A 22,036-nucleotide genomic window follows, 5' to 3' on the forward strand; every position below is an offset into this window, starting at 1 on the left:
CCCAGGCCCACTGTTTGTCCCAAGAACCAGCCAGCTCTGCTTTCTTTAAAACCATTTACTTACAAACTTTAATTCAGCAAAGGAAGGTCTGAGAGAGAGGACTGGGGAGACGACACCCCCCTGGAGTGGATGTGGACCCCCCAGAGTCAGGGGAGGGAAGCTGGTGGCCCAGCCGGCCAGGGGGAGGGCCCAGGATCTCCTCAGGCCGACAGGTCCTGCTGGTGGGCAGGGGCAGAGCTTATCTGCATGAAGTTGCTGGACTGGGCACTGGGCCAACAGGAGGCCAGCTCCAGGTGATCTAGCCTGGGGATGGAGAGGTGGAGCTCATCTTCAACATGGGGGCCGGCGGGGGGAGACAGCAGAGGCTGTGAGATGCACAATAACCGGACTCCCACAGACTGACAGCAGGACTGGTTTAAGCTGGCAGAGAAAACCTGTCTCTGCGCACACGCCTGGGTAGGAGGGATGATGGGGTTGGTATGCCAAGACCAAGGCTTTGGCCTTCTACTGTCCTCAGAGTGGGGACCCTGGGTAGAGGGGCCCAATCCCCAGGCCAGAGCCATTTGGTCCTGAGTCAAGCTTCCGGAGCTCGGCATCTAAGAGGCTCTGACCGCAGGGCCTGGGACCCGGCTTTAAGGCATCAGAAGGCGAGGGAACTGTGGCAGGGGGCTGGCGACCCCCAGCTGGAATACAGGCCAGAGTGGGCAGGCAGGGGCAGGACACAGCCATGCCTGCAGCAGACATGAGAGAAAGAGGGCTGAGCCATTTCAAACCGAAAAGAGTGGAATGAAGGCCCAGACATGCTGGACCTTGAAGGAATCAGAGCTGGGGGTCGTCCTGGATTGTTTAAAAAATAATACAAATTAGAAAAGGAAACAAAAGTCAATTGTCAAAGTTAAAAAAGGGGGACAGTCTCTGATCCTCACGGGAGGTCAGGGGAACCTCCAAGGCACTCGAAAGGCCAAGATACAGGAGTGACTAGGCAGGAGAGGACTCCCAGAGAGACACAGACACAGGCGGATACAGGGGAGGGGACAGAGAGCAGGCCAGGGCCCCTCTCTCTTAAGGCTGTAGAGTTTCCATGCCGGGAGCAGGCCAGAGGTGCATAGTGGCCCCCAGACTCCCCCACACTCCTTGGGTTCCGGCTGGTTGGTCAACAAAGTCTTTCAGAGATTTTTCTATTACTGAAAGGGGGGGAAAAAAACACAAACAGAACACCAGAAAACCCAAAAGCGATTTGGTGCAGGCCCTTGAGCATCTCTGGCACTGGACCCTTAGAAAATCCGCTTGCGCTTCAGGTAGGAATCTGCGTAGTGGCCCCCAAGGCCCTGGGAGTGCTGGCCCACATAGCTGCCTTCAGGGCTGGGCTCGGGTGAGGGCAGCAGGTGGGCAAAGCTGCGTTTCTGGCCACCCAGTGGGGTCTAGAGACAGAGGGGAGGGGGTGACAAGTCAGAGGCCATCCAGGGGCCACTGCTCCCCAACCCGACGCATCCCCGCTGCCCTCCCCACCCACCCCCCGTACCTTCAGCAGGTGGCTGTGGCCATTTGGCCCAGGGCCAAGGCCCAGGAGCCCTTCTCCGGAGCCCAGTGGAGAGGAGCTGACGGCCTGGGAGACATGGGAGAGAGATGAAATGGGAGAGGAAGCGGCCCCCAGGGCAAAGGCAAGGGGTTTCAGGCTTGAACCCTGCCTCTGCCACTCATCAGCTAGGAGACTGGGGGGCCTTCTTTTTTCTGAGCCTGTTGCCTCATCTGTCAACTGGGGCTAATCGCACCCACACCGCAGGCTACTGGGGAGGGAGTGAAAGGTGGCCAGGAAGGCTGGGCAACATTAGGTGCAAGACACACAGGTGTGGGGATGGCCCGTTTTGAGCTCATCCCTGAGCAGAGCTGACCCCCGCTCTGCCACCACCTTGGCCTGGGCCTAGGCACCAAAGGTCGCAGGGGCTCCTGCATCCTGGCTGTCCCTGGGGAACTGTCCGCAGCTGGGGAAGCTCCTCACCTTGTTAAGGTGGCTCTGCTTGAGGCCAGCCTGCAGGCCACTGGTGAAGTAGGAAGTGGGAGAGCCCGAATAGAAGTGGGAGAGGGGCCCCCCGCCGCCCCCGCCACTCCGTTCTCCGAAACCACTTGGCGGGGGGGACATCTGCAGAGAGGGGGGCGGGCCGAGTGAGACAGATTATTGAAGAATCCAACCCATTCTGTAGATCCTCCCAAATGCCCCCTCCCCCCCCAGCTTTGGCCAATTGGGACCGCAGCATGACGCTGAAGACAGAGGTGCCTGGCCTCCCTGCTTCCTCTTGGGAACCCCGGGACCACCACCACACGCGGGCCAGCCTCACAGGGTGACCTGCTGGAGAACGAGCTCCAGGGGCAGCAGATAAATCATCCCAGCTGAGTCCCCTTCTCCCGCCTAGTAACTGCCAGGTATGTGACTAAAACCAGTGCAGACTGCTCAGCCCCAGCTGTGCTGCCAGGGAACCACCGGCTGAGCTCCCCGAAGACTGGTGAGAAATCAAGTATCTGCTGTTCTGAGCGACCAAGTGGTGGGGCCGCTTGTTATGCGGCAAAAGCTAACGGATACGCCCAGGAGGTAAGATGGACAGGGCAGCTCTTACTTTGTGTCGGCTGGGTCTGTGAGGCCCTAGCGCCGGCTCCCGTGGGTGGGAGAAGAGCCGCCGAGGTCCCACATCCTGAAGGGAAGGGAGAGAAGCATGTTGGGTGGGAGTCTGCACCAGCTTCACCCCTGGCTGAGTTCCACGGCACAGATGTCCCAGGGAAGTCTGGCCCCCTCCAGCAGAGGGCACACCTGACTGTGTGCGGGCAACTTCCAACTGCAGGCTGGGCAGCTGGGATGAGATGGAGTGTGCGCCCCACGGCAGAGAGGGGTTCCACATTAGCCCCGGAGGCGGCTGCTGTGAAGGTGTGTGGCCCCTGTGGGGCCAGGTGTTCACAGTGTTTTGAGGCCACTGGGCATCTGCATTGTGTGAGCCCTTTTATATGTTAGCGTTGACATTTATTTCAGTTGTTACTTTTTTTAAACCTGGTGTGGGCCAGGGGCGCCTGGGTGGCTCAGTCGTTAGAAGTCTGCTTTCCGCTCAGGTCACGGTCCCAGGGTCCTGGGATCGAGCCCCACATCGGGCTCCCCGCTCAGCAGGAAGCCTGCTTCTCCTCCCTCTCCCACTCCCCCTGCTTGTGTTCCCTCTCTCGCTGTCGCTCTGTCAAATAAATAAAATCTTAAAAATAAATATATAAATAAGCAAACCTGGTGTGTGCCAAACATAACACAGGGGGGCCTGCGGGTGGCCGGGCTGCAACATCTGACCCCGGGGGAGGCTGGGATCACAGAAGGAGCAGCTCTCCAGGGACAGGGACAAGAGTCAGACAAGGGAGAGAAAGACAGAAAGACCAACAGGACACCGAGCCTTGCCTTTAAGAGGCCAAAGCCCAGCCTAACGCCTCTTGGGAGAGAAAGACAGACGGGAAGCAGGTCTGATGTGCAGAGACAGACAGACATGAGACAGGGCGGGGACTGTGTCTGGCACCTTCCCCGCGATCTCCCTAGTGCTCTCCTGGCCTTCGGTATTACAGAAACAATGCTCCGGAGAATGACTCTCTCTGGGGGGACAAAGGGCCACAGTGGCAGCCCTCGGGAGGCCGACCGCACGGCAGCTAGGTACTCACCGAGGGGTAGTCGAAACCACAGCTGTCAGGCAGCCCTGGTTCAGGGGGCAGGCGGGTGCTGGCGAGAGGGCTGAGCAGGCGGGACTTGAGCTGGAAGGCTTTGCTGCTGCCGCCGCCTCCACCACCACCTCCAGGGGCTGGGGGGTTAGGCAGGTGGCCCTCAGCCGGGCGGCGGCTTCTCCCTGTGCCTCCCCAGCCCCGAGCCTCCTTACCCGCCAGGTTGCTGGCCGGGAGTAGGCTGTGTAGGTTCAGGTAGGGATTCAGGGGGATCCGGAAGTCCTTTGGGGGTTCCCCCAGCAGCGAGACCTGTGGTGGGAGGGCTGGATTCGTGAGGGCCCCTGGCAGGCGGGCTCTTGCAGGTCAGGAGGCCGGATCGGTACTGGGTACAGGGCAGAGCCTTACCCCAGGGGGTGCTGGCAGAGGTCCACTGTCTTTCTGGAGGCTCCTAAGGCCGGTGCCTCGGAGTCCCACTGGGGCAGGGGGTGGAGTGAGCTGGGCTGCTGGGGGAGCCAGGCCTATGGCTTCCCGGTCACCCCCAGAGGGGCCAAGCAGTGGCGGCAGCAGAGGCGGCGGCTTCCCTCGCCGGGGCGGCAGCTCCGGGGGCAGGGCCCCCCCTACAGGGAGAAGATGATGTTGGCGCCCAACCCCAACCCCACAGGCCCCGTCTTCCCGGGGCCCTGAGCCTCCACTTGGACCCGGACCAGCAGGTATGTGGTGGGCACTGTGCAGAGCCCTCTAAGCACATCACCTCCCAGGATGCTCCCAGCCACCCTGGGAGGTGAGGGCCCAACTGACAGATGGGGCCACTGAGACCCAGAGAAATGAGATCATGTGTCCATGCCTAGTAAGGAAAGGAGCTCAGAGAGGGGAAGTGGGAACGGGGTCCAGAAAGATGAGGGGGCGCAGGGTCTGTGTTACCTGCAGACAGCTCCCCGAGGAGGGGGTTGGCCGGCTGGGCCCCAGGCTGAAGGGTGCCCAGGGGAGAGTCTCCCAAGATCCCGGGCTTCTGGAGACAGAGCACAATCAGCTGGAGATGGGCCAGTGTGGCCCGGACAGCAGACAGGGGTCACCACACCCAGCACACCCGGACTCCAGGCCCCAGCCCGTCATGGGCAGACACGCACAGTGTCCCCCAGTGTCTGCAACATCCCAGCCGTCACCCATCTGGCCACCCAGTGGTGACGGAGGGCCTCCTGCATACCAGGCCCTGGAGAGACCCTGGGGACATGCACCATATGCTCGGCGTGTCAGGGCCCATCACCCACACTGCTAACCACGGTCAGACACACAGAAGATGACAGTCCTTCCCAGGCACACTGTCCCACACCCGGTCCCCCTGTTGGAAGCACAGCGTCCAACACAGTGCCCCAGCCACATGGAGCCAGTCACTTTTAGCCACGCAAGCCCCTGATTCCATCAGTGACGGTCAGACGCACCCAAGTCACTGACTTGGCCCTAGTGAACCAAACCGGGTGGATCAGTGGCGTGTGTGTGTGCGTGTGCGTATCTTGGTCTGCCTGGGTCTCCGTGTACACGCGATGAGAAGGCGGGAGCGAGCCACCAGCAAGCTACTCCCCTGTGAAGCCTGGACTTCCTCTCCCAGACTGAGTCACTGCCTGAGTCCTGAGCACCTGCCACGGACACGACCACATGTCCCGTCACCCTGCCGATGGCAAGCCACTGGCAGGTGCGAGGGGGTGTGAAATGGACCGACGAGGGGCAGGGGCGTGCGTGTGCGCGCGGAGGGCCCGGGGCCGCGCAGTTACCTTCTGACTCTGGGTCTGCAGGGCGAGCTGCAGGAGCGCCGTGGAGAGGGCGGGCCCGCTGAGCAGCGGCATGGCCGGAGGTGCACCCAGGAGGCCTGGGGGAGACCGGGAAGTGAGCAGCGGACCCTGGATGGAAGCGCCCGCCCCAATTAAGCACAACCCCGGGCCTGAAGCTCCCAGAAAACAACTGATGTCCCCAAAACAAGGGCCCAGGAGGGGAGTCTGCCCCAGGGAGGGACAGCCCTTTCCACTACCCTGCCTCACTGCAGGTGGCTCTGCTCCCCCCCGCCACCCCTTGAGGGGCTCGGGGCACCAGCTCCCTTTGGTGACTGCCGCTCTCATCCCAGCCCCTGCTCACGGGCTCGAGTCACTTAGAGCTCAGATGGGAAAAAAGCCTGGGGAGGCGCTGGGTTCCGAGAGTGCTGGGGACCCCGGCCGCCACTCTCCGGGCCCCACCTTACCCTGCTTGCCCCCTGCACTGCCGTGGAGCAGGGGGTGCAACAGCAGCTGGAGGGAGGCAGAGGGCCCCAGGTTGTTGAGCAGCTGCAGGATGTTGGGCTCGGGCAGGAGTCCTTTGCCCCGATTGAGGGCCTGTAGAGAGAAATGGAAGAGTGGCTTAGAGCCCCACCTGGCCTCAGGGATGTGGGCTCACCCGTCCCTCTCATCCCGAGTCCAGCCGACACCCTGACTTTTTAAGAGAGGAGGACCTGACCCCTGGTTCCCCCACCCCCACCCCCAGGGGTACACTTCCCAGGCAGGCACTCACCGTGGCCTGGGCAGCGATGAGCGCGGCCAGCATGCTGCGGCCAGGGGGCCCTGGGGCACAGAAGGAGACGCGCAAGTGGCTGCCCCCCAGCGCCAGGCCGTCCGCCCGCTGCTGCGCTTCTTCTGCCATTTCCGCCGTCTCGTACTCCAGCACAGCGAAGCCCTTCAGCTGCCCATCCTGGCCATATGCCAGCTGGGGGGGGGGTAGACGTGAGCACCCAAGTGGCAGTGGCAGCCCTCACATGAAGTGACAACAGCGACCAGACTGGGATCCCGATCATGACCGTGAATTCCCCAGAGGGCGTGGGTTTTGGCCCTACGCTCTTCTAAGCCCTGTTCCTGCATTAGCTCATCGAATCTTCTCAGTGGCCCCAGGAGGCTGCATCCTACCCATTTTTCAGAGCAGACAGCTGAGGTTCAGAAAGGTCAACATGCCCAAGGTCACAGAGCGTGTAGGAGCGCAAAGCTGGGGTCCACCTCGCATGGGTCAAGTCCCCTGGGGCTCAGGCCAGCGTTACTTTGGGACTCTGATGGGGACTGCCCAGCACACGAAGGCGCAGGAAAGACACAGCCTGGGGGTGAGACATGTGGCCTCCAAGCTCGGGTTCAAGACCGGATGTGCCAGTTGGGAGGGAGGTCACACAACCAGTGAGGCCCCCCCCCCGCCCCGCCTCCCCTGACAGCAGCCCGTTGGTACTTTAGGCCCACAGCCCCTTTTCCAGACCCTGAGGCCAGATGTGTCCCAGGACTGAGACTTTTTCGGAAGAAAGGGAGGATGCTGCACATGCTATATATCGTGTGTCCGTTCCCCCACGGGGGTCTGGGGCTCCCGCACATCAGACGCCCAGATCTCTGCAGCAAGACACAAATGGCCCCATCAGATCAGGTCAGGTCAGGCTCTGCCACCATGAGAGCCTGCCACCCACTCAGGGAACGAACCTCTTGGTTCTCGGGGCATCGTGGGTGCTGTCCCTGGGCAGACAGATCCCGGGCGAGCACCCAGCCGGACCGTGCCTGCCCGCGGGCTGGGCGCCACAGGGGCTGTTTCACCACTTTGCAGAGCCAGGCACGGGCAGCACGCCCACTCCGCAGGGGAGGAAACAGGCTCCGAGAAGGGCAGTCCCTTGCCCGGGCCATGGAGCTGGAGCTGGGAGCGGACGAGGCCACGCTGCTGCCCTTCAAGAAACCAGCCGCCTGTGTGTGGCTATGGCTGTTTCGGGAACCAGTGATGCTCCTCCCGGTCCCCAGTGACGCACAGTGTGGTATGGAACCAAGACAATGTCCACCCACAGAGGACAGCGGAGTCCACGAAATGGAATACGGTGTGGCCCCAACAGCAATGGAAAAGCTCTCGTGTCTGAGCACGAAAATATGCCCAAGACCGAAGGGAAGAACCAAACCGAAGCAGGCACGGCAATATCTGGGTCAGGAAAAGGGGAACGCAAAGACATACACACACATCTGTTTGAAATGCGTAATGAAATCTCGCCGGAAGGAGACACCACCACAACCTGGTTTGAGCAGGGACTGCAGGCAAAGGCGCCGGGGGGAGGGGAGCCTTCACCACTGACCTTTCTGCACTTGCTGAATTTCCAAACAGGACTGGACTGCCCATTCACAAAAATAAATAAAATGGAAAAGGCTTCTTAAAACACCCAAGGTCTCATGACACCTGCTTTATTAGCGTCTACAGCATTGAGATGCTAGGGAAACCGGCGTGTGACTAACTGGCAAAGCGCGCCAGAGCGGGCTGCTAGGGCATTTCCCTGATGGTCTCATCTTGGTGATGTTGAAAATGATGCTCCCCACCAGGACGGCCAGTTCCCAGCTTGGCATCCAGCCTTCTTGGAAGGTGAGGGTGCCCGCTTAAGAGTGGGGGGCCCCGGGGTCAGCTGACGGACCTCGACTCCCAGCCCACCTTACTGACAGGCTGGTGTGGGCACATCACTGCACGTGCCCAGCCCTGGGCCTTGTTTTCCTCATCTGTAAAGTGGGGCCAGCACACAAACCCACCTCAAACGGTGGTTGTGGGGATTTAAGGAGATGCTCCCCAGGGGCAAGGAAGGGTGGTCCTCTAGATGTGCACCTGCTCTGAGTGCCCAGGTAGGGTGGCTCCAGCTGTCAGCCCACCTCTACTGAGCACTTCACCTTCACCTCTGTCCAAGACCCAGATGCACATCTTCTAATATGTGCCATCTTACAGAGGAAGAGAGAGAGGGGTCAAAGTGCAACCAAGGCTTCACGGCTCCTAAGGAGGGAGATTAAGGCTCAAACCTTAACGTGCCTGACTCCTGAGCCCGGCCTCCATTCAACCAGGACACCTACTATAAGTGGAAGCATGTACAAGTAGCCATTCACAATAACCCAATAACAAAGCACTGCTAGCCCCATTTCCAGATGGGAAAACTAAGGCTTGGAGCGAGAACTTAGCTGGTCATAGCCCTGCTGTCCCATCTTCATAAGAGAGGACGTGGCTGCCAAGCTAAGTCATCTGTCTCCTGGAGCCCCCCACCCAGGGCCTAGCACAGGGCAGGTACGCAACAGAAAGCAGCAGCGTGACCAAATGCAAAGTGAGCAAGGAGCGGGCTTCCTAAGACTCCATTTACACAAGGGAAGCGGGACTCACCCGCGGCCACTGGGGTCAGGGCCCGTCCACCAGCTCCGTCAGGCTGGCCTGGGGCTTGGAGCCAGGCTGCAGCGTTCCCATCCCAGCCCTGCCACACCCTGGCTGTAGAGCCCTGGGTAGGGCACTTGAACTTGTGCCACCTGAAAATGGGGTGTTACCTGCCTCTCTGGGCTGTTCTAGGATGAAGGGATTCTAAGGAATGTGCCCAGTGGGTGCTGAAGGAATATCTATGCTGGGGGTCTGTGGGTAAAGCTATCTGGGGGCTGAGGAGTGGGCCTGGCTTGTTCTCACGCCACTGTGCCTGTCACAGGGCCCGGCAGGCACACAAATGTGCATTACACATGTGACTCGGATGAACCAGAGGCTGTTTTGCCAACCCAACGTGTGAGTGTTGAATCCTTTTATGGAGGAGGGAAACCAAGACTCAGAGAGTGAGTGACTTGCCCAGAGGCACAGAGCCGGGCTGGAATCCAGCCAAGCCCAACTTCCTGACCTCCAGGCTCAAATGGACTGTGGGCTTCTCTGGACAGCCTCCTCAAAGCCAGGCCTAGGAGCCGGGAGGCCACTCGGCAAACGTCTGATGAACACGGAAATGGGAGCGAGAGGTGAGCAAGCCTCGCACCAAGCTTTCACAAAGGTGGCCTCACCTGCATTTTATAGGAGGCCCAAGGCCACCGAGGTTAAGCAAGCTGCTAAAGGGTGCACTGGGATCTGAGGCCCAGCCATCTGGCTCCGAGCTGGGCTATCACCCACTACACCACGTGGCCTTTCTAACAAGAACCCCATTCAAAGTGGCACCGCCGCTGCTTTACTAAAAAGGGACCCAGGAGATTAGAAAAGGCAGGTGACGCCAAAGGGCCCCTCTGAGGCGCTCTGGCCCCCCGCCCACCCCCAGGCCCCGGCACCAGGCCCAGGGCTCACCTGGCAGAAGGTGGGCGTGTGGGCCGTCGCCAGTGCCCGGCGCAGGGCGTCCCCGTCGCTGAAGCCAGGGGGCAACTGGTCGACACAGAGGCAGCGCGAATGCAGCAGCTCGGGTGTCAGCTGCCCGGCATCTGTCCAGTGCACGTAGAGGGTGCGCGGGCCCAGCGGCTTGCCCAGCAGGTCTGACTTGGCGCGGGCGGCCGAGTCCTTCTTCATGTACTCCGCGAAGCCGTAGCCCTTGGAGTGGCCGGTGCGCTCGCTGTAGACCAGAAAGCAGCGCTCCAGGCTGCCGAAGGGCCGCACCAGCTCCTCGAACTGCTGCTGGGTGAAGCTGGGGGGCAGGTTGGCCACGCAGAGCAGGGCGTCCGTGGGCTGCAGCTGCACGGACAGCTCGCGCTCCCGCAGGTGGCTCTGGTGGAAGGCGCGGATGGCAGCCTCGGCCTGCTCCCCGTTCAGCAGGGTCACGAAGGCTGCAGCGGGAGGGGGCGTGGGCTCAGGGGGCGACCCCGAGGGGCACCCCCTTCACCCCACGGCCGCCCCCGCCACCTCTCTCTACACCTTGCGTGACCTCAGAATACCCAAAAACCAGGATGTGTCAGGGACCAGCCGAGGGAATGGCTGGCAGCCTGGAATTCCTGCTGCAGGGGTCTCCTTCCTCCCCGAGCCCCGCTTCCTGCTCTCGCCCCCGCTCCTCACTCACACAGCAGGGCTCACCTATTGTGTACCTGGCTGGGTCCTACACGCGACTAACTCGGGTGACGCACGGCCGTGGTTAAGCACGTGATCGCTGGGGCCTGGGGCTTCGATTCCAGCCCCTGAATGGCTCTGGGGTCTCAGTTTCTTCATGGGAAATGAGAATAACTTACTCCTGACAACCCCCATTTGGCCAGCAAGGAAACAGGTCCAGAGCAGTGCCCCCTGCCCCAGTGGAGGAGCCTGGACTTGAACTGGCAGGCAAGCCCCAGTGCCCTGCTCTGCACCCCTCCTTCACCACCTTTCCAGGCCACCAACACCTCTCATATCCAGTCCCGCTGCCACTCCTCGTTTGCTCTCCACCCAGCAGCGACAGGGAGCCTTTCAAAAGGATAATCAAATGGTGCCCTGTCCTTGTCTAGGGGTTTCTCATTACAGGGGCCAGTGGATCCTGTGTGGCCTGGCCCACTGGCCTTGCTGACCTCCTCGCCCATCTCCTGCTGCTACTTCCTGAACTGTGCCAGGCCCACTCCACCCCGGGGCTTTGCGCCTGCTTCTCCCTGAGCGTGGAACCCTGACCTCCACGCTGCCTCGCCTAGTTAACCCCCACCCACCCTTCAATCTGCCTGCAAACATCACTTCCCCCACAAAGCCTAGCCTGACTTCTCCTGTTGCAGATCCCAGCTCTGTGCTCTTACAGGGCTCTGAAGCTTATGGTTTTGTGTGTGTTCGTGTACACAAACCTCCATGCTTGCAGCTGTCTGAATAACACCCTTCTCTGCAGACTAGACTATCTGTTAACTTGGTTAACAGTTACGTACCCGGTACCCAGCACACACCATTCAGTAAACATTGTTGGAAGACTGTATGAATGAGTGTGTCAGTTAAGCTCTGGATTATTGATGCTTAGCACACAGGCATGCTAGGTGCTCAGTAAATACTTGATTTGTTGCCCCTGCCAATATTTACTAAGCACCTATTAGGTGCCAGGCACCCACAGCTTTTTAGGATTTTAACATGTTTGGCCTCATGGCTAACCCAAGCAGGTCATGCCCAATTTGCTGGTGAGAAAACTGAGGCTCTGGAGGGTAAATCACTTGCCTGTGGCCACAGAGTAAGGCCAGACCAGGACTTGAACCCAGGTCCATTTGCCTCCAGGGCCCAAGAACTTAACAACTATGCTAGCCTGCCACACAGGGGTTACTGGTCCTCAGCTTCTTCTCACCCATCTTACAGATTGCAAAAAAAGGCCCTGGAAGGTTTAATACCAGCACAATGCCTGGCAGGCGTAGACACCCACAGAGAGCTTCCCATGCGGGGAGTGGGGGAGTGCCAAGGCTGACAAGACCCCTCCCTGTTCTCAGGGAGCCAGCCACCCAGTGCAGGAGGCAGGTGAGTGAGAGAGTGACAAAAGCCCAGCGTGACAGTGCTATGATGGGTAGGGCGTTTGGGGCACTATGCGAGCTGCCTGATGCCACCCGGATAGCACTGTGGACAGCTAAGAGCACTGGCAGAGGGAACAACCTGGAACCTGATGGGTGCCCGAGGGGATGGTGAGGCTGGGGCACATCCCCGCAAGGTAGTGTCAGGAGGAGCCTCAGAGAATTTTGGAGAGAGAACAATGAAGGTTAGGACTGGATTTGATCAGATTTGCAACTGGATCAGAGCTGGCTACTGGTGGGGAGGGCAAGCCGGACCATGAAATCACAGAGGCAGACAGACCAGAGTGAGGCTGCCTTTTTGACAAAGATGGAGGGGGCATGGATCAGATGGAAGCTGAGGGAATGGAGGGGCGCCAATTGTTCTGGAGGACTTGAAGGAGAAGACCAGACAGGTCTGGGTGACTGGCTGGCTGGGGGGAATGGCGTGGGGAAGAGGGGAGCCCAATGCCTAGGTATCTGGCTGGGGAGCCCAGGGGAGGAACACCAAGGCTGCCTGACAATGGGCACCCAGGATGAGAGACAGAGTGGGACAACAGTCTGTCCTGCACGGCCTAGGGGACAAGGTTGGGCCCGAAGTTCAGGACAGGAAACACTGGGTGTGGACCCTCCCAGTTTCAGGGACTGTCATCTCCTGCCACTAGCCCAACGCACAGCCCCACAAACCTGTCCCTTTGTATTTGTCCACAAAACAGTACTTGAGCTCATAGTCGCTGAGCAGGTCGTGCACTTCCTGCGGAGACAGAAGCCAAAGGATATGAAGTCACCAGGGGCTGAAGGGAGCGACCCAGTGCCACCTCCACGTGGACCAGCTATGAAGGCAGATCAAATAGCAACCCCATCTTACAAATGAGGAAACATGCAGAGCTGGGATTCAGAGCCAGAGCCTAGCTGCAGACTCCAAGCTTTGAACTAACACAACACACCCTAAGACTCGGATGGGTCTGCGTTCAAGTCCCAGCTCTGCCCTTAGGGAAATAACTTCAACTCATCTGAACCTCAGGTAGCAAGTCTGACTCTCTCCAACATCCCAACAAACTGGGCATTAACCCATTTTGTAGATGAAGAAACTGCGGCTCAGAGAGGCAAAGGAACATGTCCAAGGTCATGCAGCTGGTCAGGGTAGTAGAGGGAATGCCACGCAGGGGGTACCTGACTGGGGACCCTGTGTACTTAAAAGCCCACAGCGCATGGCTTCACGTGCCTCCCAATTCCCTCCTGTTGACAGGGCTGGTCTTCTGGTAAGCCAGCTTTGCGGGCAAACTCTGGGGCCTGCTACTGCCAGACACACTGTGCACCTTGAAGGAGATAGAGTGTTCCCAGCTGAGAGATGGTAGGCACTAGGAGAGCCAGCTCTAGGAAAAAACCGGACCATACTTAGTGGCACCTGCCCCAGGTCTGTCCCCAAGTCTGCCCCTCCCCACACTCTAAGACCCCACCAGCCATGTGCCTACTCGTGGCAGGGAGTCAGTGGCAGATGTGCAGGTGGGTCAGAGAGCAGAGATTTCTCAGCAGCAGGGAGAAAGAACCCATCTCACTGTGGCAGGGCAGGGCAGACTAGATGCAATCTCCTTGGGTCCAAAGAGCACTAGGAAGCCCTACCCCATGTAGGCCCCAAAAGAAGGGCACCCCTGGCCAGATCAGTCAAGGGAGGGGGCACAGAACAGTGGGGGAGGTCTGCAGGTCTGTGAGCTGGGGGCACTAGACTACATTTTTCCAAATTAATCCAGAGGCTTTTGGAGAAGAAAAACCCCAGGAGCTACTACAACTTCCGGACCTCTCAGAGGAGTCGGTAAACGCGTGCTATGGAAAAGCATACTCTAGTCAACCCTGAAACTTCTGGATACCAGGTTCCGCCGCTCCACGGTAGAGGGGGTGGGGAAAAACACAATCAGAGCAGGGAGCAACCGACATCCCTACTTCCACAGTCCCAATATAGCAGTCCATTCACAATCCCCCAACAAGGCCAAAGTTGCCCGCCCCCTTCCAGTTAGTTCCCCGCCCCCTTCAATCACTTGGTTTCGTCCAAACCTGTGGTCGCCCCTAGCAACGTCCTCCCTCAGTCCAAAGTTGGTTTTTCCCTCCATCACTGCCCACCCCCCCCACATCTTGCTCTTGGTTTCTCCCGATCCCGCACTGATCCCGCGCTTGGACTCTCCCGCCGACGCCCCCCAGCGCAGGCCAGCGTTGGTGTCGCCCGGTTCCCCCCGCGCACGCGCACGGTGGTATTTCCCGCCACGCTCCCCCCCCCATACCTGGTTGGTCACGTCCCCCGGGAGGCCCCGGATCAGTATCTTGCGGCGGTTACGGAACTGGCGCTCGGTATGTTCTAGCCGTTTCCGGATCTCCTCTGGATCTAGCGGCGGCAGTTCTTCTTCGGGCGCCCGGCGCTCCGCGGCATCATCAGCTTCAACCTCGGCCCCAGCCTCCGGGCTCAGCGGGGGCCGGTGAGTAACGGACACGTCGGCCGCCATCTTGGGAAACCCGGCGCCTTCTGGGACCAGCGAGCCTGGGCGGAGCGGCATAGAGCGGCAACGAGGGCGCGCCCGCCGATTGGACAGGAGAAGCCCCACCTCCTTTCCCACCCCCTCAGCCCATTGGCCAAGGCCCATCCCGCCTCTCAGAGTTCAAGCCGCGTCTGGGCGCCACAGGCTCCACCCCTTTCTGCCACAGAGATGTCACTCAAAGGACACGAAGCGCGGTGGTTGAGCTGCTCAGCACACGAGGAATCAAACCACAGACTCCGGATTTTGAGCGCTTTATTGGTGCGGAACCCGGAGATACAGCCAAACCCCCATCGTCCTTGGTCCAGCATTCCCCCAGCTGGAGGCTCAGGATGGATCCTCCCCCGTAGCCACCTCGGGCTGCTTAGATGTCAGGGGCAACCAAGTGCTCGCCTGGTTCACATGGTAGATGTCACTCCGCTTCTGCACACTGAAGACACACAGTAAGGCCGCGACAATAGTCACCAGGCCCAGGACCACTAACACCCCCAGGACGATGGTGACGGCGCGGGAGTTCCGATCTATGCAGAGAAGCAAGGAATAAATACACACGCTCTGCCGCCCCCACCCCCCTCGCCCCCCGCCCGGGTTTGCCCATCTAGACCCACGGCCCCGTCTTGGCTCACCCCGAACGTTCATCACCACAATCATAGTGTGTGTGCCTCGTGAGCTGGCCGCCTTGCAGGAGTAGGTACCACTATAGTTTAACCTGACGAGGAATGGTATCCCGATGGGCACCTCGAGCCCGGAGCTTTCCTGGAAACAGTGCAGCTGGGGGTCCGGGTTGCCCCGAGCCTCGCACTGCAGGACATTGAGAGTCTTATCTTTCCACGTCAAGCGCCGAGGACATTTGGCTTGGTCAATCTTGGGACCGTCTGTGGATCGGTCAAATGATTAGACACACTCGAGGCACAATGGGGCAAGGGAGAGTCTTCCCACCAAACCAGGGGAGCAAGGGTTTAAAGATCAGAGTGACCTACTCACATAGGACACGCAACTGGACGCTGCTGTTTCTGTGTAAGATCTTCCCATCCATCTCGAGGCTGGCATTGCAGAAGAAAATGCGCCTGTCGTCCCTCTCGGTGGCGTTTAGCTGAAACTGGGCAGGCTGTCCAGGGGCCGCAGCTGGAAGTCCCTCCAGCGTGACCTGGACTCGGGGTCCGGCCAAGCAAGTCACAATCACTGCGGTTCCCTCGGGGGCGCTGGGCTCACTCAGGTTTAGGATGGGCCCCTGGAAGCCTGAAGACGCGGCATTGCCCTGGAGTTTACTGACCACGCCCCTCACATCCGTCAGTTCCCGCCCTCCACCTGCCTCTTTCCTCTCGGGGTATCCAGGCCATGCCTTCATGCTACTCTGAGCCCCCCTGCCCCGCTCCGCCCCAGTCCAACTTGGGGTACTCTGGCTATACCTTTCGGGTAACTTAGGCCCCGCCCACACAACAACCCCTCCCTCTCTGCAGGCTCAGGCCCCCCCTCTCCAGTTTAGTCTCCGCCCTATGTATATGTCGCTCCACTCCGGATACCAAAGCCCCGCCCCTTGTCTCGCCTGGCTTGCGGTCTTGGCTCCGCCCCCTCTTACTGTAGATGGTCAAGTTCTCCCGGGCCTCCCTGCTGTCGCTCCCCAATGTCATGTTGCAGACAATCTCCTGGGTGCCCTCCTGCTCCACGCTCGCTGTGGCTGTGGCCGTGATCATGTTCCCGTGGCTCTCGACTGTAGAATTCAGAGTCTGGTTCCCCAGCGCCAGTTGGACCTGGACCTCGGAGGCCGGGAACAGCCCGTCCAGGGTGCAGTTCACCGACCAAGTCGTTCCCACCTCCAAGAACCGAGGGACAACGAGGTGTGGCGTGGTCATGGGCAGTGCTGGGGAGAAGGGCAGGCGTGAGCAGGAGGAGGTCTCCCAGAGCTGTGGATGCCCCTTTCCCGATGAGACACTCACTGCCCCGAACCAGGGTCCTTCTTTCCCAGGATACCTTGCGGCCTGGATCACCCCTTCCCAGAACACACCTCCTTGGGTTTCTCGTTAGTTACCGTGGCCGCGAGTCTCCCAACTGAGGCTGCACCGTCCTCAGTGGCCAAGGGCATGCCTTTCCAGAAGCCGTTGGTCCAGTCCATTCCATTCGCAAGAAACCTCCCCGCCAGGGCACCCCTATCTGGCTCAGCTCATCACCCACCCTCTGCAGTCCCTTCCCTCACCAAAAGTTCGGAGCTGCCTGGGGGCCGAGATGTTCTGGAACAGTCTCAGCCCTTGGGGCCTCAGGTCCAGGTCCGTGCGACAGGAGAAATTGGCGAGGTGGTCGTCTCTGCCCGCCAGCACCAGGACCGTGACCTCGACCTCGGCGGGCTCCCCAAAGGCCGGGTGCCGGCTCAGCTCCTCCTCCCCGCGGAGCAGTACCACGAAGAGGCTGTCCCGGGGCACCCCACCGGCCACCTGGCAGCGCAGAGTGAGGTTTTCGCCCACGGGCTGCCAGCGGGGTAGGGGTAACAGCTCCACTCGCTCCGGGAACCCTAGGGTGGGTTAGGGAAGGGAGAATTGTACTTATCAGCCAGCCCTACAACTCCCACCCCACGGAGCCGAGAGGAGGCTGAGGGCCGCCCAGGGCAGAACTGAACTTTGAGGGGGTTTTTTGTTTTTGTTTTTTTTAAGATTTTATTTATTTTTTGACAAAGATAGACACAGCGAGAGAGGGAACACAAGAAGGGGGAGTGGGAGAGGGAGAAGCAGGCTCCCCGCTGAGCAGGGAGCCGGATGCGGAGCTCGATCCCAGGACCCTGGGACCCTGACCTGAGCCAAAGGCAGACGCCCAACGACTGAGCCACCCAGGCGCCCCTGAACTTTGAGTTAATAAACACAGAGGGCTTAGTATTGTGCCCGTAGAAGTGTTTGTTATTGTCCTTAGAATCATGATTATTATTTCCTGTTTTATGGGATATTTTGCCAGGCACTGAAATAAAAATCAGATTTTCTGTTCCGGAGAAATTCACAGTTAAGAAAAAAAAAAAGGGTGCCTGGGTGGCTCAGATGGTTAAGTGTCTGCCTTCGGCTCAGGTCATGATCCCAGGGTCCTGGGATCGAGTCCCGCATCGGGCTCTCTGCTCCTTGGGAGCCTGCTTCTCCCTCTGCCTCTCTCTCTCTGTCTCTCATGAATAAATAAATAAAATCTTTAAAAAAAAAAAGGAAGGAAGCAGACTAAGTTATGACCCCTTACAATGTTATTAGTACTCATAAAAGTTCCTGTTTATGTAGAGTTCTCCTTAGGCTTTCCAAATCTCATCCGCCTTCGTTCACACAGCAACCAAGCGAAATCTCTATTAATTTTTCTGCTTTACGGATGGGGAAACAGGCCCAGAGAGGTGAGGGTGAGGTGATCTACCCAAGGACACAGAGCCAGAAAGCGGCCCAGCTGGGATTAGAAGGTGAGTCACTGGGGCGCCTGGGTGGCTCAGTCGTTGGGCGTCTACCTTCGGCTCAGGTCATGGTCCCGGGGTCCTGGGATCGATCCCCGAATCGGGCTCCCTGCTCGGCAGGAAGCCTGCTTCTCCCTCTCCCACTCCCCCCGCTTGTGTTCCCTCTCTCACTGTCTCTCTCTGTCAAATAAATAAATAAAATCTTTAGAAAAAAAAGAAGGTGAGTCACCCAAACTCCAGACCCATGTGTGTGTTCCCCTGCCTCCTTGATGTAACATCCAGGGACTCCCATGGTCCCTCCTCCCAGCCTCGGGCCTGGACTCTGGCCTTGGCCTCCTCAGTCAATCCCAGGTGCTCAAGGCTCTTACAGGGCAGCCTCTCAGGGTGCTCCGGCACAGCCCTGAGGGACTGCACACCCCCAGGCTGGGTCTCCTCCCAGCGGCAGCTGCAGTGCCCCTCCCAGGCATGCGTACCAAACCCCGGGCCTCCTTTGGGAAGCATCTCATTCCCTCAACAGCTCAAGCCTGGATCTCAGCTATCACACAGAGGCCCATGCACTGGCTGCCACGAAAAATAGTTAACATCTTACTGTAGGTATCCCCCCCTTTCCAAAAGTTCATGACACCACTTCACTTTTGTGAAAGACCTACATTAATCAGTACCTGTTTCCACTAAGCAGAAGAAGTTTGAAGAGGATTTTCGCTTTTAAGAAAAATGGCCAAGGGTGCCTCCAAGCAGTTGGTTAGGCCTCCGACCCTGGGTTTCAGCTCAGGTCGTGATCCCAGGGTCATGAGATCGAGCCCCACATCGGGCTCTGTGCTCAGCGCAGACTCAGCTTGAGATTCTCTCTCCCTCTCCCTCTGCCCCTCCTGCTTGTGCTCCCTCTCAAATAAATAAATCAGCCTTTAAAAAAAAAATTGGGGAGGGGCACCTGGGTGGCTCAGTCAGTGAAGCATCTGCCTTCGGCTCAGGTTGTGATCCCAGGGTCCTGGGATCGAGCTCCGCATCGGGCTCCCTGCTCCGTGGGAAGCCTGCTTCTCCCTCTCCCGCTCCCCCTGCTTGTGTTCCCTCTCTCACTATGTCTCTCTCTGTCAAATAAATAAAATCTTAAAAAAAAAAAATGGGGGAAAACCAAAGACAGCATTCAGTGTTGGTTTTGCAGTGAGGGGTTATAGAGGCAGCAGGCACCACACCCAGTGAGGCGGGGCGCCCAAGGTCCTTCCCTGGGATTACACACAGCATCCCAGCATCCAGCCGCCGGAGTTCCGACCTGTGTCTGCGAGCATCCGTGCTTTCTCCCCATTTATTTTGTGCGCCCGGTAGCAAGATGTGTCCTAAGGTATCAGAAAAGCCTAGGAGAGGTTATATTTTGGGCCTGAGAATGCTCAAGATTTTTTCAATAGAAATTGATTGCTTCTTCCCTTGACACCATTATGACTCACAAAAGGTTTCACAGGACTGCTTTACTTTAGGATAGTAGAAGAAACATTTATTTACAATTTTAGAGTATTTAAAAAAGAGGCCCCCATCTCAGCCTCGGGCACCACCAGTCAGAGACAATGGTGTGCTGGCAACTGCTAGTAACACTTGGGAACTCGGGGATGGGGTGGGGTAGCCCCAACATGGAGCGTTCGCCGATTTCTGCCATGTAAATACTCCCACTCTGGCTGCTTTTAAGCTACCCATCGTGACACAGGGTTGGGAAGGGATGAGTACAGTTGGCTCCCGTGAGCCAGGACCAACAGGCTTCTACAGAGCGCCGGACAGAGGCATCTGAGCCACACGCATGTCTACACCTTACACGGAAATGCAGATACAAAGACATAAATGCACAGACATGTCCTGACGAAGACCTCCACACCCACTCACTCACACACACACATATCGACACAGAAACACACACTCACACGCAGAGATACACACAAGCGTGGATCCCCACATTCACATTCACACACATACACAGGCGACAGGCACACATGACCATGCAGACACCAACCCTGTGAACACTCACAGGGACATGCAGAGATGACACACACACATCCTCTCACAGACACACTCATTGGTACACAGACACTGGGCCGCACCGGGACGCACACATGCTCCCACGCATACCACACTTCTCTGTGAAGGCTTCCTGAAACGGTAGGGACCAGGAGTGACATACTCTATTTTCTGATCTATTGTATTCCTTTAAATGCAGAGAAACTCTGACAGGAAGCATAAGAAATGGGTAGCAACGGGGTCTCGGGAGGAAGACTTATCTGTTAGGAGCAAGGACTTGAGAGCCAGACAACCAGCTTCTCCACTCGTGGGCTGTGAGCCCCGACAAGCGACTTTACCCCACTGAGCCCTCGAGTCCTCATCGGCAGAATGAAGCTCCTAAGTGTACCTCCCCCAGTCTGGGGCTGCTTACAGATTGAATGAGCACCCAGTGTCCACACTAAAGCATCGTAGCCAGCACTAGGAAATGGAGGTTTGATTTTTATGCCTTTTTATAACTTCTGATTTGGGAACCACATGCATGAATTATTACCTGCCATAAGAATAAAGGAAAGAAAAGACAGGAGGTGTCATTGAAAAAATGCTTGTTGGGACCCAGGTAAATTGATTTCACAGCTGTTGCCTTGGCATATGGTTGAGATGCATATCTCTCTCTCTCTCCACACACACACACACACACACACACACACACACACACACATTCAGGTCCACACTCTGGGCCAGAGCCCTGGGCCATCTCTACAGACTCAGGGTTCCCTGCTCCCTCACACCACGGGCCATCTACCCCCACTCCTGCCCAAGGCCGGGCCCACCTCCAGGCTCCATCACTCACGGTATACTGTGATGTTAGAGGAGGCTATCATCTGGCTGCCATTGCAGAAGCCGGAGCAGAGGACCTGGCTGTTACTAGTCACATTGCTGAGCTGGAAGGCTGCCCAGCCCAGGCCATTGCCCACTGGCTCCTTGGATAGGGATGTCTCTAGGGTGATGAGGTTAGGATTGGGACAATCTGTACTGCAGTTGACCAACAAGGACCCTCCGGCAGGCACCACGGGGCTCTGGACCTCCAGCCTCAGCGGGAACTGCTGTCCCTGGGCACCTGTGGGAACAGAGGGACACTTGCTGGTGGTTCTGGTGCCTCTCCCTACCCACCCGCAGGCCCCACCTTTCAACCCCACCTCCCTGCCTTCACAGCACTCAGTCTAGTGGGGAAGATGGATGATTGGTCAGGAACTGGGGAAAGCCCAGAGGAAGGCTAGGGGAGACCCTGATCCAGCCTGGAGGAGGAAGTGAGTCAGGAAAAGCTTCCTAGAGGAGGGGACAACTCAGGCCAGTTCTGAAAGGAAAGTAGGAGTGATCTGAGTGAAAGGGAAGAGATCCTGGCAGAGGGAGGGCTAGAGAAAGAGGTCCGGGAAGGACTGTGTGTGTGTGTGTGTTTCGGGGCGGGGGGCCAAGTCACATGCAGGGACTAGGCGTTGGGGAGCCCTGAAGGCTGAGGTAAAGAGCCATTCTATGAGGCCACTGGGTGAGGCCCAGTCAGACGTGAGTTTAAGGAAGTGTTACAGAAGCTGGGAGCAGGATGGGTGAAGCTCTGCTTTGTCCATTCCCCCCACCCTCGACCAGTCCCCCAGCCCCAGGCCTCCCCAGCCTGACTTGCCTCACCTGGGGGCAGCAGACAGCAGACCAGAAGCAGGGCGATGGGTGAAGTCCTGCAGACCCCGGGCAGCAGCCCCGAGGGCACCATGGTAGCCAGCCTGCAGGAGGAAGTTGCCCTGATGAGGCCCAGGGCAGTGGGGAGCAGGTGGGGCCCCCAGGGGACGGAAGCCCAGCCACAGCATTAAAATTGCAGAAGTCCAGGGGCTGCTCTTGGGCCCAGACCTGGGGAAGGGCAGGGGAGATATTCGGTGGCCCAGGGGGTCCAGAGTGGGGGGACCCCAGCGACGTGGAGGGTGCTGGTGAGTCTTGCACGGGGCAGGCCTGACTGACACCGTTGGCCCCCAGAATGAACCAACAGGAAATGCTAACACAGTCAGCTTCCTTTTTTCTCAGTACGAGGAAGCTCAGGGTGCGGTGGAGGAGGTTATGAGACACCTTCCTGCTGAACTAGGGCGAAGGGGGGTGCTCGGTTCCCAGAGAGGAAGTTAACAGGGAATCTTCGGGCAGGCACTGTCCTTGGGGTGACAAGGTGGGATTGCAAGGCAACATTTCATGAGGACAATGGAGGGACTTCTAGGCGG

At 58.5% G+C, this 22,036-nt stretch overlaps 2 protein-coding genes across 4 annotated transcripts; both read right to left on the reverse strand.

Annotated features, from left to right (window-relative positions):
* Window positions 1-40: 40 nt before the first annotated feature.
* On the reverse strand, window positions 41-14,399 carry RAVER1 (ribonucleoprotein, PTB binding 1). Of its 2 annotated transcripts, XM_031036437.2 has the most exons (14): window positions 14,144-14,399; window positions 12,555-12,621; window positions 9,757-10,226; window positions 6,211-6,402; window positions 5,906-6,035; window positions 5,445-5,539; window positions 4,597-4,684; window positions 4,081-4,292; window positions 3,891-3,984; window positions 3,679-3,815; window positions 2,613-2,687; window positions 2,000-2,140; window positions 1,523-1,606; window positions 41-1,421 (listed from the first exon to the last, which is right to left on the reverse strand). In XM_031036437.2, the coding sequence occupies exons 1-14, from the start codon at window positions 14,360-14,362 to the stop codon at window positions 1,275-1,277; spliced, it is 2,151 nt and encodes a 716-aa protein (XP_030892297.2). In that variant the 5' UTR covers window positions 14,363-14,399; the 3' UTR covers window positions 41-1,274. The 2 variants fall into 2 exon arrangements, with proteins under 2 accessions (XP_030892297.2, XP_006741122.2); XM_006741059.3 differs by having other exon boundaries at window positions 3,679-3,984.
* Window positions 14,400-14,630: 231 nt separating this feature from the next.
* Window positions 14,631-21,821, reverse strand: ICAM3 (intercellular adhesion molecule 3). Of its 2 annotated transcripts, XM_031036439.2 has the most exons (8): window positions 21,678-21,821; window positions 21,462-21,553; window positions 20,632-20,898; window positions 16,587-16,898; window positions 15,972-16,253; window positions 15,377-15,631; window positions 15,019-15,267; window positions 14,631-14,913 (listed from the first exon to the last, which is right to left on the reverse strand). In XM_031036439.2, the coding sequence occupies exons 2-8, from the start codon at window positions 21,541-21,543 to the stop codon at window positions 14,720-14,722; spliced, it is 1,641 nt and encodes a 546-aa protein (XP_030892299.2). In that variant the 5' UTR covers window positions 21,544-21,553; window positions 21,678-21,821; the 3' UTR covers window positions 14,631-14,719. The 2 variants fall into 2 exon arrangements, with proteins under 2 accessions (XP_030892299.2, XP_030892298.2); XM_031036438.2 differs by having other exon boundaries at window positions 21,462-21,814.
* Between the last annotated feature and the right edge of the window lie 215 nt (window positions 21,822-22,036).

Source organism: Leptonychotes weddellii, chromosome 1 (assembly GCF_054177405.1).
Source record: "Leptonychotes weddellii isolate Sample4059 chromosome 1, ASM5417740v2, whole genome shotgun sequence".
Classification (NCBI taxonomy): domain Eukaryota; kingdom Metazoa; phylum Chordata; class Mammalia; order Carnivora; family Phocidae; genus Leptonychotes; species Leptonychotes weddellii.

Bases quoted from the DNA above. Each gene is read 5' to 3' on its own strand.
- RAVER1 (XM_006741059.3), bottom strand. From the start codon at position 14,362: ATGGCGGCCGACGTGTCCGTTACTCACCGGCCCCCGCTGAGCCCGGAG. The intron at 6,036-6,210 runs GTGAGTGCCTGC...TTCTCTCTACAG, and splicing joins TCATCGCTGCCCAGGCCACG to GCCCTCAATCGGGGCAAAGG. The intron at 2,141-2,612 runs GTAAGAGCTGCC...CCCTCTCTGCAG, and splicing joins ACAGACCCAGCCGACACAAA to ATGTCCCCCCCGCCAAGTGG.
- ICAM3 (XM_031036439.2), bottom strand. From the start codon at position 21,543: ATGGTGCCCTCGGGGCTGCTGCCCGGGGTCTGCAGGACTTCACCCATC. The intron at 16,899-20,631 runs GTGAGTGATGGA...AACCCACCCTAG, and splicing joins CTCTAACATCACAGTATACC to GGTTCCCGGAGCGAGTGGAG. The intron at 15,268-15,376 runs GTGAGTAGGTCA...ACCGATCCACAG, and splicing joins CGTCCAGTTGCGTGTCCTAT to ACGGTCCCAAGATTGACCAA.